The sequence below is a fragment of the Notolepis coatsorum genome, assembly GCF_963971535.1.
Source record: "Notolepis coatsorum genome assembly, chromosome: 16".
In the NCBI taxonomy this organism is placed as follows: domain Eukaryota; kingdom Metazoa; phylum Chordata; class Actinopteri; order Aulopiformes; family Paralepididae; genus Notolepis; species Notolepis coatsorum.
In genome coordinates, this window is record NC_140180.1 from 63,312,024 (window position 1) to 63,326,843 (window position 14,820).

Here is a 14,820-nt window from a genome sequence, read left to right on the forward strand (position 1 = left end):
CAGGAAGCTGGCTGCCATCCTGGAGAACCCCTCCCACCCTCTCTACGACGAGTTAGTCAGGATGAGAAGCACGTTCACCCACAGACTCATACCCCCCTGACAGTCCTTCATACCAGCGGCCATCAGGCTCCACAACAGTGGGCAGGGACTGCTGCCAGACATCGACCTAGAACTAATAGGAACCCAAGGAGGACAATAACACTACCTTATGCATACTGCACCTTATGTGGATACTGTGATACTGTGAATAATGTATATTTCAGTTAGTTAGATAGTAAATTATAACACTACCTTATGCATACTGCACCTTATGTGACACTGTGAATATATATCTCAGTTAGTTAGATAGTCAATTATATTGACCTATTTGTTTACACTGCTTGTGTTGTTTTTACTACCTGTACCCACCCCCCCCCCCCCCCTTCCCCCATGCTGCTATGATGCCTGAATTTCCCCAAGGGGATCAATAAAGGAATATCTTATGTTATATTGGGATGCATATGCTTTATTTTTTTTATCGCTTGAAAACCCCACACGAAAGCCATCATTTGTGGGCTCTGAGCCTACGTTATTCAAAAACGAGATGAGACATGAGAACCACCACGGCTCCACTTAACAAGATAGACAATCGCCGATCGTTTCTTTCTTCTTTATCAGAAAGGGTAACGTGGCCCCCTTGTCATTTTATTTCGGGGACACGGCACACATTAAACACATTTGAGTGACATCACTGCACAGTGCACACTGTTCCGGAGGAACTCTCTCGCCGGGTCTGAAGAGAAGCACCAAGCGCTTCCTTGCTTTTCTCTTAGTCCGTCTAGGGAAGAGAGAACAACGCTCTCTGGGCGCGATGGAAGTGCTGGTGGCGTTGCCATCTCCAAACTAAATTCACACTAATAACTATCTGTCTCTCAAGCTGCAGAGCGCATGTGAGCAACACTTTCGAATGAAAGAACGAGGGAGGAGGAGCACACCACGCCGCCGGGTTATATGCGTGACCGGGAGTGGGCGTGGCTGGGTAGATTAAAGGTGCATGTGAAATACTTTCAATGTAAACATTAGGTTTGAACAAGCTGTCCAATAGCGAGCAAGACACGTAGCCAAAACGAAATATAACAGTTGAGTACCGTTCACATTGGGATTTGGTGCTTTACTCTGTCATAACAAATAATTTAATCTCAATTGTAAAATGGTAATAATTATCCATGGCATATTTGGTCATAATTGGACTCAGGGTTTAGGTGGAGATGTCAAAAATGTGTTGCGACGCCCCTTTTGTGCATTTGTAGTGCCCCCTAGTGGTCAATTTGAATGTGATTTTCAGGGACTATAGGGAGGTGTAGTCTGACATCACTGGTTGTTCCAGCCGTATAGGGATTTATCATTGGGAAAATGGATTATCGGCTATTGTAACAATTCTGCCGCATGGAAATTGAAAAGCTTAAAATGTTTGCACAAAATGAGTTCCCTTCTATCACTAACATTATTGTTTAAACATTTTTGGTTGAAATAATTGAAAAAAAAAATGTTATGATTAATTGCGAATATTTTCATGTTGAGCTGTAGATTGTGGATGAATAAGCACAGAAACACTGTGCCAATGTTAATGCTTTATTTGTTTTAAACGAGGCGATTTAGAAATGGGCAATGGGGAAATACATTGCGTTGGACAGAGGGTGGAACACGAAAAACAGCAATGACGTAACCACTACACTTCCCTATTCCAGGTCATTATCTGGACATACACTGCAAATAAGGCCTAACGGTTGTTAACTTGCATCTATTTATGTAATTAGCCACACCATTTTGGAGTTAATTGGTTAATGGAAATTAAAAGATATATCAACAATCCTTATACTAACTTTAATAAGCTTCATCCAATAATGATCCAGAGCTAATTTGGTAGAAATCGGACGTGGAGAATTTCAGAAAAATGGCGAGAGACAAATAAGTTGTTTAGCTCATTTGAGTTGTGCCATGAATTACACTATGACGTTGTCAATTTAAAAGATAATTTTGCAAGTCAAGAAAGTTGATTGACAAGCAAATTAGCTAATGTTAGCTAAGATTATCAATAGCTTTTGCTGTTATAACATAAGGTTAGCTAGCTGACAATTACACCTTTAAACTGACAAATATGTGTTCATTAATGGCACAATTCAAATGGGATAAAAAAAAAATTTGTCTCTCACTGTTATATTTTTTCTGAAATAGGGTCCCACGTGGTTCCAGCAGAAGGGGAGGGACTTGTCCTCTATTCGTTGGAAGCAGAGAAATCCTCAGTCAAGACAGCAGAGCCAGACAGCGCTATTTTTTTTCCTAGCCGCATTTCTGGCAGACGCTCTCTGATTGGCCACTGACATGTTTGCCCAATCGCGTGACGAGCTGTGTCTTTGCCCATTTCCGCGTCGAACAGCCTGTTAGACAAACTCTAACCTTAACCAACTTCAAAAGAGTGCCTAAGCTTAACCAGTGTAGAAACAGGCGTCGGCCAATCAGAGAGCGTCTTGCCAGAAATGCGGCTAGGGAAAAAAATAACGCAGCCAGACACATTTCTTTTGTTTTTGTATTGTATGAGTGCAACTAATTGTAAGTTCAGAATATTACATTCATACTAAATATGTAAATAGCTTTTTACGACCAACTCGACGCGGGATTTATACATCTCGACGCCCGATAGCCGGCTAGCTAGCAGAGCTAACAACGAAAACAACCAGGAACAAGTGATGAATGAATGAATGAAAACTTTATTTAACAGATTGCAGAATGGGTACAATACAGTACGGCTCAATACATACAATTGTTAAGGGGATGCAGACCTGAGAAAGACGTTTGTCTTGTTTCCATCAGGGTCCCCCATTTTCAATTCATATAGACATATATGACATACATGACATACAGATAGTCAGTACTGCTACATCTATACATTTATGACATACCAGATTTGCAAATACAGTACTGTTTGTGATACAGAAGGAGTCAAGAAAAGGGAGTATATACATTTGACGTAGAAACTGTACATTGGAGGTTGGGTGGGGGGGGTTGGGTACATTGGGATATTGACAACCATACTGGGTAATTTACATTGGAGGTGGTTGGGGGGGCGGGGGGCACACTGTATAAACAAGTAACACTGTACATTGAGGGGGGGGGGGGAGGAGACACTGTACAAACAAACACAATTGTACATTGAACTATTGACAAAACCATACTAGGTAAATGACTGTACATTGGAGGGGGTTGGAATGATTGGGTTAGGATATTTACAGGGGCCAGTGTTGAATTGCAGTCTCCCGTAGGTGTCCCTTGAGAGAGGTTTTGAAAGTGGGTAGTGATCCACATTCCTTTACAGCTTTGGGTAGGGCGTTCCACATTGATGTGGCATAATTGCGAAACGTGTTTAGTCCCTTATTTGAGCCGAATCTGGGTTTGACATGATTTGTGGAGCTCCCTCTGGTGTTGTGATCGTGGTATTCACTGACCTTTGGGAAGTATTTTGACATGTACATGGGTACCTTGGTCGTGTAGTGTATCTTGTAGACCAGGCCCATTGCAAGTTGTTGTACTCTGTCGTCTACTCTAAGCCATCCTAGGTTGTCGAAGTGGGCAGGGGTGAGGTGGGTTCTAGGAGTAAGGTCAAGCAGTAGTCTGACCAGTTTGTTTTGAGATGTTTGTAATTTTGTTTTTAGCGCCTTTGAGGTGCTTTGGTACCATGAGGTGCAAGCATAGTCGTAGTACCCCTGAATGAGTGCTCCTGCCAGAGTCTTCAGGGTGTTCTTGTTTACCAGAGAGGAGATCCGGTACAAGAATCGAGTTCGTTGGTTGACTTTTTTTATTACATTGGATGCCATTTTGTCACAGGAGAGATTAGCCTCTAGGATGGACCCCAGGTAGGTAATTTCATCTTTCCTTGTGACAATATTGTCACCCACTGTAACTGAGAAGCCGTCGGTCTTGCTGAGTTTGTTATTTGAACCGAAGAGAATGGACTCTGTTTTGCCCATGTGTAATGATAGTTTGTTATCAGCGAGCCATATGCAGATTCTGCCTAGTTCCGAGCTGAGGGTTTTTTCAACCTGTAACTTGTTCTTGTCAGAGACCAGCAGGGCTGAGTCGTCCGCAAACAGGAACAAGTTGCAGTCACAAGCTGACGACATGTCATTTGCATAAATTAGGAACAGTAGCGGTCCTAGTATGCTTCCTTGTGGAACACCACAGCTCACTGTGAGGGGGGGGGATAGGGTACCGTTTACCTCCACCATCTGTTCCCTCCCCTCAAGGTAGGATTGCATCCAGCTCACTGATAGACTATCAAAACCAATTGCTTTTAGCTTGTCAATCAGAATGGAGTGATTGACCGTGTCAAAGGCCTTTTGTAGGTCCAGCATGACCATGCCGCAGTATTTGCCTGCGTCCACCTCTTGTTTGATGTGGTCATTCAAATAGAGAAGGCATGTGTCAGTGGAGTGGGATGTTCTGAAGCCAGATTGGAATTCGTAGATTAGATTTTTTTCCGCTAGGTACTTTTCGACCTGTTCGTAGACTATTTTTTCCATGACTTTCGAGATGGAGGTGAGAATAGAAACAGGGCGGTAGTTGCCTGGGTCTAATTTGCTGCCCTTTTTGTGCAGAGGGGTCACCCTCGCAATTTTGAAGTCCTTGGGGACGTGTCCCTGTTTTATGGAGAGGTTTATTATGTGTGTGATGATTGGTGTGATGGCGGCTGCTGAGTCTCTGAGGAATTTGGAGGGGATGTTGTCATGGCCAGTGGCCTTGTTAGGTTGGAGGGCGCTCAGTTTATTGAGTACCTCATCTGTTGTTACCATTTCCAGCTTGAAGTCGTCCTTGCGGACCCCTAGGTTTTTGTAGAAAGCTACTATGTGTTCTACCCCATAAAGCCCTGAGTGGGAGGGTAGTTTGTTTACCAGTGTTGTGGCTATGTTTGTGAAGAAAATGTTTAAGTAATTGGCTACATCCAGCTTGTCTGTGATGAGCGTGTTGTCAGTTTTTATGTTTATGTTTGAGAATCTGGTTTTAATGTCCTTTGTTGTTCCAGCACGGCGCGGGACCCGACCCCCCCCTCCCCCCTTCTTTGTTGTTCCAGCACGGCGCGGGACCCGACCCCCCCCTCCCCCCTTCCCACCCACAACAACAAAGCCCCCCAGCCCCACACAGAGGAACAGATCACAAACGAACAATACTTCGAACCTGCCAACATCAATGAAATAACCAACGCCAATGGACTGAACATTTTTCACATTAACATTAACAGCTTAAAAAACAAATTGGATGAAATCAAACAATTATTCATAAATGGTAAGGCAAACATACTGTGCTTCTCAGAAACTAAGCTTGACGATTCTGTAAAAGATCCAGAGATAGAGATTGAGAACTACTCAATAATCAGGAATGATAGGAACAAACATGGAGGTGGTGTCTGTATGTACATACACAAGGACACCAAATTCATCAATAGAAATGACCTGAATCATAAATCAATTGAAACTGTATGGGTGGAAATCCTATTCGAAAGGGCGAAATCCCTACTGGTTGGCACAGTCTACAGGCCGCCAGATCATAGTGGCTTTTATGATACACTGCGAGAGTAACACCCCTGCACAAAAAGGGCAGCAAATTAGACCCGGGTAACTACCGCCCTGTTTCTATCCTTACATCCATCTCGAAAGTCATGGAAAAAATAGTATACGAACAGATCGAAAAGTACCTCGCGGAAAAAAATCTAATCTACGAATTCCAATCTGGCTTCAGAACATCCCACTCCACTGACACATGCCTTCTCTACTTGAACGACCACATCAAACAAGAGGTGGACGCGGGCAAATACTGCGGCATGGTCATGCTGGACCTACAAAAGGCCTTCGACACTGTCAATCACACCATTCTGATTGACAAGCTAAAAGCAATTGGTTTTGATAGTTTATCAGTGAGCTGGATACAATCCTATCTGGAGGGGAGGGAACAGATGGTGGAAGTAAACGGTACACTATCCCCCCCCCTCACAGTGAGCTGTGGTGTTCCACAAGGAAGCATACTAGGACCGCTACTATTCCTAATTTATGCAAATGACATGTCGTCAGCTTGTGACTGCAACTTGTTCCTGTTTGCGGACGACTCAGCCCTGCTGGTCTCTGACAAGAACAAGTTACAGGTTGAAAAAGCCCTCAGCTCGGAACTAGGCAAAATCTGCATATGGCTCGCCGACAACAAACTATCATTACACATGGGCAAAACAGAGTCCATTCTCTTCGGTTCAAATAACAAACTCAGCAAGACCGACGGCTTCTCGGTTACAGTGGGTGACAATATTATCACAAGGAAAGATGAAATTACCTACCTGGGTTCCATCCTAGAGGCTAATCTTTCCTGTGACAAAATGGCATCCAATGTAATAAAAAAAGTCAACCAACGAACGCGATTCTTGTACCGGATCTCCTCTCTGGTAAACAAGAATACCCTGAAGACTCTAGCAGGAGCACTCATTCAAGGGTACTACGACTATGCTTGCACCTCATGGTACCAAAGCACCTCAAAGGCACTAAAAAACAAATTACAAACATCTCAAAACAAGCTAGTCAGACTACTACTTGACCTGACTCCTAGAACCCACCTCACCCCTGCCCACTTTGACAACCTAGGATGGCTTAGAGTAGACGACAGAGTACAGCAACTTGCAATGGGCCTGGTCTACAAGATACACTACGCGACCAAGGTACCCATGTACATGTCAAAATACTTCCCAAAGGTCAGTGAATACCACGATCACAACACCAGAGGGAGCTCCACAAATCATGTAAAACCCAGATTCGGATCAAACAAGGGACTAAACACGTTTCGCAATTATGCCACATCAATGTGGAACGCCCTGCCTAAAGCTGTAAAGGAATGTGAATCACTACCCACCTTCAAAAACACTCTCAAAAAACACCTACGTGAGACTGCAATTCGAAACTGGCCCCTACAAATGTCCTAACCTAGTTGTACAGTAAATGACCAAGTAAGGCTTTGTCAATATTCCAATGTACAGTGTAAAATGTGTGTGTGTCCCCTTCCCACCCCCCCCCCCCCCCCCCCCACCTCCAATGTACAGCCCTCACCCAACCCACCCAACCCCACCCCACCCAACCAACCTCCTCCAATGTACAGTTTCTATGCCAAATGTATATACACTCCTTTTCTGGACACTTTTGTATCACAAACAGTACTGTATTTGCAAATCTGATATGTCATAAATGTATAGATGTAGCAGTACTGTCTATCTGTATGTCATGTATGTCATATATGTTATGATGAATTGAAAATGGGGGACCCTGATGTAAACAAGTCGAAAGTCTTTCTCTGGTCTGCATCCCCTTAACAATTGTATGTATTGAGCTGTACTGTACTGTACCCATTCTGCAATCTGTTAATAAACTTTTCAATCAATCAATCAATCTGGATGGGTGTTTGGCTGGAGTTGAGGATGTAGATAAAATTCTTATTGGAGACTGGAACACGGATATGCAACGAAAAGATGCACCCGTCTTCAAGTCATTCAGTAGGTTTTGTGATCTGCACGGCCTCAGCCAGCTAATCACCCAACCCACACGTGTATGTGAATCAACTCAGACTACCATTGACCTCATTCTGACCTCCGACAAGTCCAAGATCTCCAATAAAGGGGTTATAGCATGCGGGTTAAGTGATCATTATATGATATTCTGTACCCGAAAAAAACTAAAACAAAAGGCTGGCTGCCACAAAACAGTCACATCTAGAGACCTCAAAACCTACTCTAGCGAGGCCTTCAACCTTGAACTGGAGAGTCTGGACTGGTCAGATGAACTCAATGGTACACTGGTTGAAGAAACATGGCTTGGTTTCAAAACCAAATTCTCAACGATACTAAACGACATGGCCCCCCTAAGAACCACCAGGGTAAAAAATCGCGCTGAGCCGTGGATGCACTCCGAAATACTGGCCGCTATGAAAACCAGAGACAAAAAATGCTCGGAGTTTCGTAAAAGTCAGTCAAAGCTTACTAAAAGCACGAACAGTGAACTCCAAGCCCACGTGACTGAACTCAAACTAGAAAGAAACAGACTAAGAAACGACGTAAACTCCATGATCAAAACTGCAAAAAAGAATTTCATCAATGACAAAACTGAAGAAAACAAAAACAAACCACGTGAACTTTGGAAATTACTCAATAATCAACTAGGATGCAGTAAAAAACTTAAAACCAGATTCTCAAACATAAACATAAAAACGGACAACACGCTCATCACAGACAAGCTGGATGTAGCCAATTACTTAAACATTTTCTTCACAAACATAGCCACAACACTGGTAAACAAACTACCCTCCCACTCAGGGCTTTATGGGGTAGAACACATAGTAGCTTACTACAAAAACCTAGGGGTCCGCAAGGACGACTTCAAGCTGGAAATGGTAACAACAGATGAGGTACTCAATAAACTGAGCGCCCTCCAACCTAACAAGGCCACTGGCCATGACAACATCCCCTCCAAATTCCTCAGAGACTCAGCAGCCGCCATCACCCCAATCATCACACACATAATAAACCTCTCCATAAAACAGGGACACGTCCCCAAGGACTTCAAAATTGCGAGGGTGACCCCTCTGCACAAAAAGGGCAGCAAATTAGACCCAGGCAACTACCGCCCTGTTTCTATTCTCACCTCCATCTCGAAAGTCATGGAAAAAATAGTCTACGAACAGGTCGAAAAGTACCTAGCGGAAAAAAATCTAATCTACGAATTCCAATCTGGCTTCAGAACATCCCACTCCACTGACACATGCCTTCTCTATTTTAATGACCACATCAAACAAGAGGTGGACGCAGGCAAATACTGCGGCATGGTCATGCTGGACCTACAAAAGGCCTTTGACACGGTCAATCACTCCATTCTGATTGACAAGCTAAAAGCAATTGGTTTTGATAGTCTATCAGTGAGCTGGATGCAATCCTACCTTGAGGGGAGGGAACAGATGGTGGAGGTAAACGGTACCCTATCCCCCCCCCTCACAGTGAGCTGTGGTGTTCCACAAGGAAGCATACTAGGACCGCTACTATTCCTAATTTATGCAAATGACATGTCGTCAGCTTGTGACTGCAACTTGTTCCTGTTTGCGGACGACTCAGCCCTGCTGGTCTCTGACAAGAACAAGTTACAGGTTGAAAAAACCCTCAGCTCGGAACTAGGCAGAATCTGCATATGGCTCGCTGATAACAAACTATCATTACACATGGGCAAAACAGAGTCCATTCTCTTCGGTTCAAATAACAAACTCAGCAAGACCGACGGCTTCTCAGTTACAGTGGGTGACAATATTGTCACAAGGAAAGATGAAATTACCTACCTGGGTTCCATCCTAGAGGCTAATCTCTCCTGTGACAAAATGGCATCCAATGTAATAAAAAAAGTCAACCAACGAACTCGATTCTTGTACCGGATCTCCTCTCTGGTAAACAAGAATACCCTGAAGACTCTGGCAGGAGCACTCATTCAGGGGTACTACGACTATGCTTGCACCTCATGTTACCAAAGCACCTCAAAGGCGCTAAAAACAAAATTACAAACATCTCAAAACAAACTGGTCAGACTACTGCTTGACCTTACTCCTAGAACCCACCTCACCCCTGCCCACTTTGACAACCTAGGATGGCTTAGAGTAGACGACAGAGTACAGCAACTTGCAATGGGCCTGGTCTACAAGATACACTACACGACCAAGGTACCCATGTACATGTCAAAATACTTCCCAAAGGTCAGTGAATACCACGATCACAACACCAGAGGGAGCTCCACAAATCATGTTAAACCCAGATTCGGCTCAAATAAGGGACTAAACACGTTTCGCAATTATGCCACATCACTGTGGAACGCCCTACCCAAAGCTGTAAAGGAATGTGGATCACTACCCACTTTCAAAACCTCTCTCAAGGGTCACCTACGGGAGACTGCAATTCAACACTGGCCCATGTAAATATCCTAACCCAACCCCCTCCAATGTACAGTCATTTACCTAGTATGGTTTTGTCAATAGTCCAATGTACAATTTTGTTTGTTTGTACAGTGTCTCCTCCCCCCCCCCCCTCAATGTACAGTTTTACTTGTTTATACAGTGTGCCCCCCCCCCAACCACCTCCAATGTAAATTACCCAGTATGGTTGTCAATATCCCAATGTACCCAACCCCCCCCACCCAACCTCCTCCAATGTACAGTTTCTACGTCAAATGTATATACTCCCTTTTCTTGACTCCTTCTGTATCACAAACAGTACTGTATTTGCAAATCTGGTATGTCATAAATGTATAGATGTAGCAGTACTGACTATCTGTATGTCATGTATGTCATATATGTCCTGATGAATTGAAAATGGGGGACCCTGATGTAAACAAGACAAAAGTCTTTCTCTGGTCTGCATCCCCTTAACAATTGTGTGTATTGAGCTGTACTGTATTGTACCCATTCTGCAATCTGTTAATAAAGTTTTCAATCAATTCAATCAATAAATCATACTCACTCTCAGGTACTGGGATTTGGCACTGATTGATCTCATGTGAATAGGTACTCGTTACTCGTTAGTACTTACGTAATTCATTCGGCCCCCTCAAAAGTACAGAATTTGGTATTCGCCCCTAGTAGTTGATAAGAACTTGGATAGGTGTATGTGCTGTACTGTATGCGGTCATGTGTGATTGTATGTTTACCTTGGACAGGTAGAAGAACGGTCCACTCTCGTTTTCAAACAATATCTTCCCACAGTGGTACATCAACAAGCCAAAATCAAAGAGAGGACCAGGGACCTCCTTACCGTTCACCTGGGGGAGAGACACCCAAATCAGTTCAAACGCACAGACACACACGCCGACAACCTCTTCAAAGACGGTTAGCAGGTCTTTAGTGATTTATCTTCAAGTTTCTATTCCTCTTTTTTTTTGTGCTCCTCATAGACAAACAATGTCACTAACTCACCTTTACACTCATTCACACACCAAAAGTTAGATTCATGTGCCTGAGGTAGATATTCCTGACACCTACAGTATCAGATTATGTTATTCCCATAAAAGAGAATGGCGGTACTAGGTGGAGGTCTAGAGACAAGACAGATGTATGGTTTTAAATCTGGGCTGCCAGAGCCCTCCACAACATTATGTGTGGCTGTCCAAAGGGTTCCAGAGAAAGATAAGATTCTATTGTTTGATTTAATACCATTTAACTATCTTTGAGTAGGGATTTATATATATACAATTTGTATGTAGAGTAATATATTATATATATTTTTTTTGTATACATCCATAGAGCTTTTAGAAAGGTGCAGAATGAAAGTATTGCTTTCCCCCCCAAAAAATTATTGATTAATGAATTTATAATTTAAAATATTTTGATGGGTCCAAAATGTACATGTTGTGTGCATCATGTATCCCCTCCCTACTTCCCATTTCCCCATATGGGGCGACAGTGACTCGGGAGGTAGAGCAGTCGTCTGGTAATCCGGAGGTTCCCGGTTTGATTCCCGCTCCTCCCGGGCAGCGTGTCAATGTGTCCTTGAGCAAGACACTTAACTGCTCCTGTAAAAATATCTATCTATCCGTCTATAATTCTATCTATTGTAAAATTACTATAAAAAGTTGTCTGTTGTATAAAATGTACTGTTTTAAAGCTGTCGAGTTTCCATGGCCAAGGGAGGGCCAGGGACTCTGCTGTTTCCTATATGATTGCTTGCTCGTCAGACGGGGGCTTTTTTAGGCGAACTGCTGGACAGCTAACTGGACCCCACCAGTCTGTTTGGCACTATGTCTAAAGGTATACTCTGGTCTGCTGTCTATTATTTCCCCTGCATCAACTGCTGTTTATTCTTATACTTTTGCATAATTAAACTATAAAATAAATCCACATCTGAATAGAACATCAAACCTGATGAATTGAAAATGGAGGACCCTGATGTAAACAAGACGAAAGTATTTTTCTGGTCTGCATCCTCTTAGCAGTTGTTTGTATTGAGCCGTACTGTATTGTACCCATTCTGCAATCTGCAATCTGTAAAGTTTTCAATCAAACGTAACTTAAAGTATTTGTTGTGACGGATCCCCCTCTTTTCAAGAGGATCTGAGCACGGTCGGATTCCCAGACACTCCAAATGAGCAGGTTGGCACATTGCATGGTTGCCTCTGCCGTCGGTGTGTGAATGTGTGAGTGAATGGGTCAAATGTGAGGAACAAATTGTATATAAATGCACCATTTACCATGTGGAATGAACTTGATTGGATAAATTACATGCTGGTGCTCTAGTGCGGCATCTAATGGCTGAATGTTATCTACAGGTATAGCACCTTTAAGCTAACTTGACTATTAAAAGGTAAAAAAAATCACATTGATATTAGACCTTAGACACTAGTATTTACTTGTTACATTTATTAAATTATCAATAACCAGTCCAACGGCCCATTATCCATGTTACATTTAGGCCCTCTGCCCTACATGTCAAAAAAGTTTGGACACCATTGCTCTACAGTAGTACCATCATGTTGTGCTCCACCATGTTCCAGGCGCGGGGGCGGAGCATCAGCACGGGAGCCTGGGATATGGGTGGGGTATCTGGTGATGATAAGGAGATGGATGACAGATGATGATGTCATGGACATATCCACTAATGGAGACAGAAAAGGGATGAAGCCCTGTAGATAATGTAATATGACCTATATGCTAACATTCTGAATGATGCATAACTGTATACAGGCATACAAGTGTGAGTTATCATCATTTTAGATGGAAATAACTTACTCGGAAATTGGTTGTGTGTCGCCTTGTAAACATTATGAATGCCCTTCAATTGATTGTGGAATGTAGGGCAGTTCCCATCATCAAAGTCAATCTGTGAAAAGAATTACTTTCAGGTGAGTCCCAAACGAGAATATACACTGTATATACTTCACACTGTAATATGATATCTCTTCTTCACAAACATAGCCACAACACTGGTAAACAAACTACCCTCCCACTCAGGGCAGTATGGGGTAGAACACATAGTAGCATACTACAAGAACCTAGGCGTCCACAAAGACGACTTCAAACTGGAAATGGTAACTACAGATGAGGTACTCAAAAAACTGAGCGCCCTCCAACCAAACAAGGCCACTGGCCATGACAACATCCCCTCCAAATTCCTCAGAGACTCAGCAGCAGCCATCACCCCAGTCATCACACACATAATAAACCTCTCCATAAAACAGGGACACGTCCCCAAGGACTTCAAAATTGCGAGAGTAACACCCCTGCACAAAAAGGGCAGCAAATTAGACCCGGGTAACTACCGCCCTGTTTCTATCCTTACATCCATCTCGAAAGTCATGGAAAAAATAGTATACGAACAGATCGAAAAGTACCTCGCGGAAAAAAATCTAATCTACGAATTCCAATCTGGCTTCAGAACATCCCACTCCACGGACACATGCCTTCTCTACTTGAACGACCACATCAAACAAGAGGTGGACGTGGGCAAATACTGCGGCATGGTCATGCTGGACCTACAAAAGGCCTTCGACACTGTCAATCACACCATTCTGATTGACAAGCTAAAAGCAATTGGCTTTGATAGTTTATCAGTGAGCTGGATACAATCCTACCTGGAGGGGAGGGAACAGATGGTGGAAGTAAACGGTACCCTATCCCCCCCCCTCACAGTGAGCTGTGGTGTTCCACAAGGAAGCATACTAGGACCGCTACTATTCCTAATTTATGCAAATGACATGTCGTCAGCTTGTGACTGCAACTTGTTCCTGTTTGCGGACGACTCAGCCCTGCTGGTCTCTGACAAGAACAAGTTACAGGTTGAAAAAGCCCTCAGCTCGGAACTAGGCAAAATCTGCATATGGCTCGCCGACAACAAACTATCATTACACATGGGCAAAACAGAGTCCATTCTCTTCGGTTCAAATAACAAACTCAGCAAGACCGACGGCTTCTCGGTTGCAGTGGGTGACAATATTATCACAAGGAAAGATGAAATTACCTACCTGGGTTCCATCCTAGAGGCTAATCTTTCTTGTGACAAAATGGCATCCAATGTAATAAAAAAAGTCAACCAACGAACGCGATTCTTGTACCGGATCTCCTCTCTGGTAAACAAGAATACCCTGAAGACTCTAGCAGGAGCACTCATTCAAGGGTACTACGACTATGCTTGCACCTCATGGTACCAAAGCACCTCAAAGGCACTAAAAAACAAATTACAAACATCTCAAAACAAGCTAGTCAGACTACTGCTTGACCTAACTCCTAGAACCCACCTCACCCCTGCCCACTTTGACAACCTAGGATGGCTTAGAGTAGACGACAGAGTACAGCAACTTGCAATGGGCCTGGTCTACAAGATACACTACGCGACCAAGGTACCCATGTACATGTCAAAATACTTCCCAAAGGTCAGTGAATACCACGATCACAACACCAGAGGGAGCTCCACAAATCATGTAAAACCCAGATTCGGCTCAAACAAGGGACTAAACACGTTTCGCAATTATGCCACATCAATGTGGAACGCCCTACCTAAAGCTGTAAAGGAATGTGAATCACTACCCACTTTCAAAAACACTCTCAAAAAACACCTACGTGAGACTGCAATTCGAAACTGGCCCCTACAAATGTCCTAACCTAGTTGTACAGTAAATGACCAAGTAAGGCTTTGTCAGTATTCCAATGTACAGTGTAAAATGTGTGTGTGTCCCCTACCCAACACCCCCCCCCCCCCTCCAATGTACAGCCCCCACCCAACCTCCTCCAATGTACAGTTTC

General features: G+C 43.4%; 1 protein-coding gene across 1 annotated transcript in view; it reads right to left on the reverse strand.

The window, feature by feature from the left end:
- The window catches only part of ugl (ureidoglycolate lyase), a gene marked incomplete at its 3' end in the record, with an annotated part of 70,514 nt that overhangs the window by 38,881 nt on the left and 16,813 nt on the right, over nucleotides 1-14,820 (reverse strand). The window contains exons 3-5 of the mRNA XM_084332052.1: nucleotides 12,811-12,901; nucleotides 12,548-12,624; nucleotides 10,737-10,847 (exon numbers count right to left, since the gene is read on the reverse strand). Coding sequence (XP_084188178.1) covers nucleotides 10,737-10,847; nucleotides 12,548-12,624; nucleotides 12,811-12,901 — 279 coding nt within the window. The remainder of the gene's footprint in view (nucleotides 1-10,736; nucleotides 10,848-12,547; nucleotides 12,625-12,810; nucleotides 12,902-14,820) is intronic.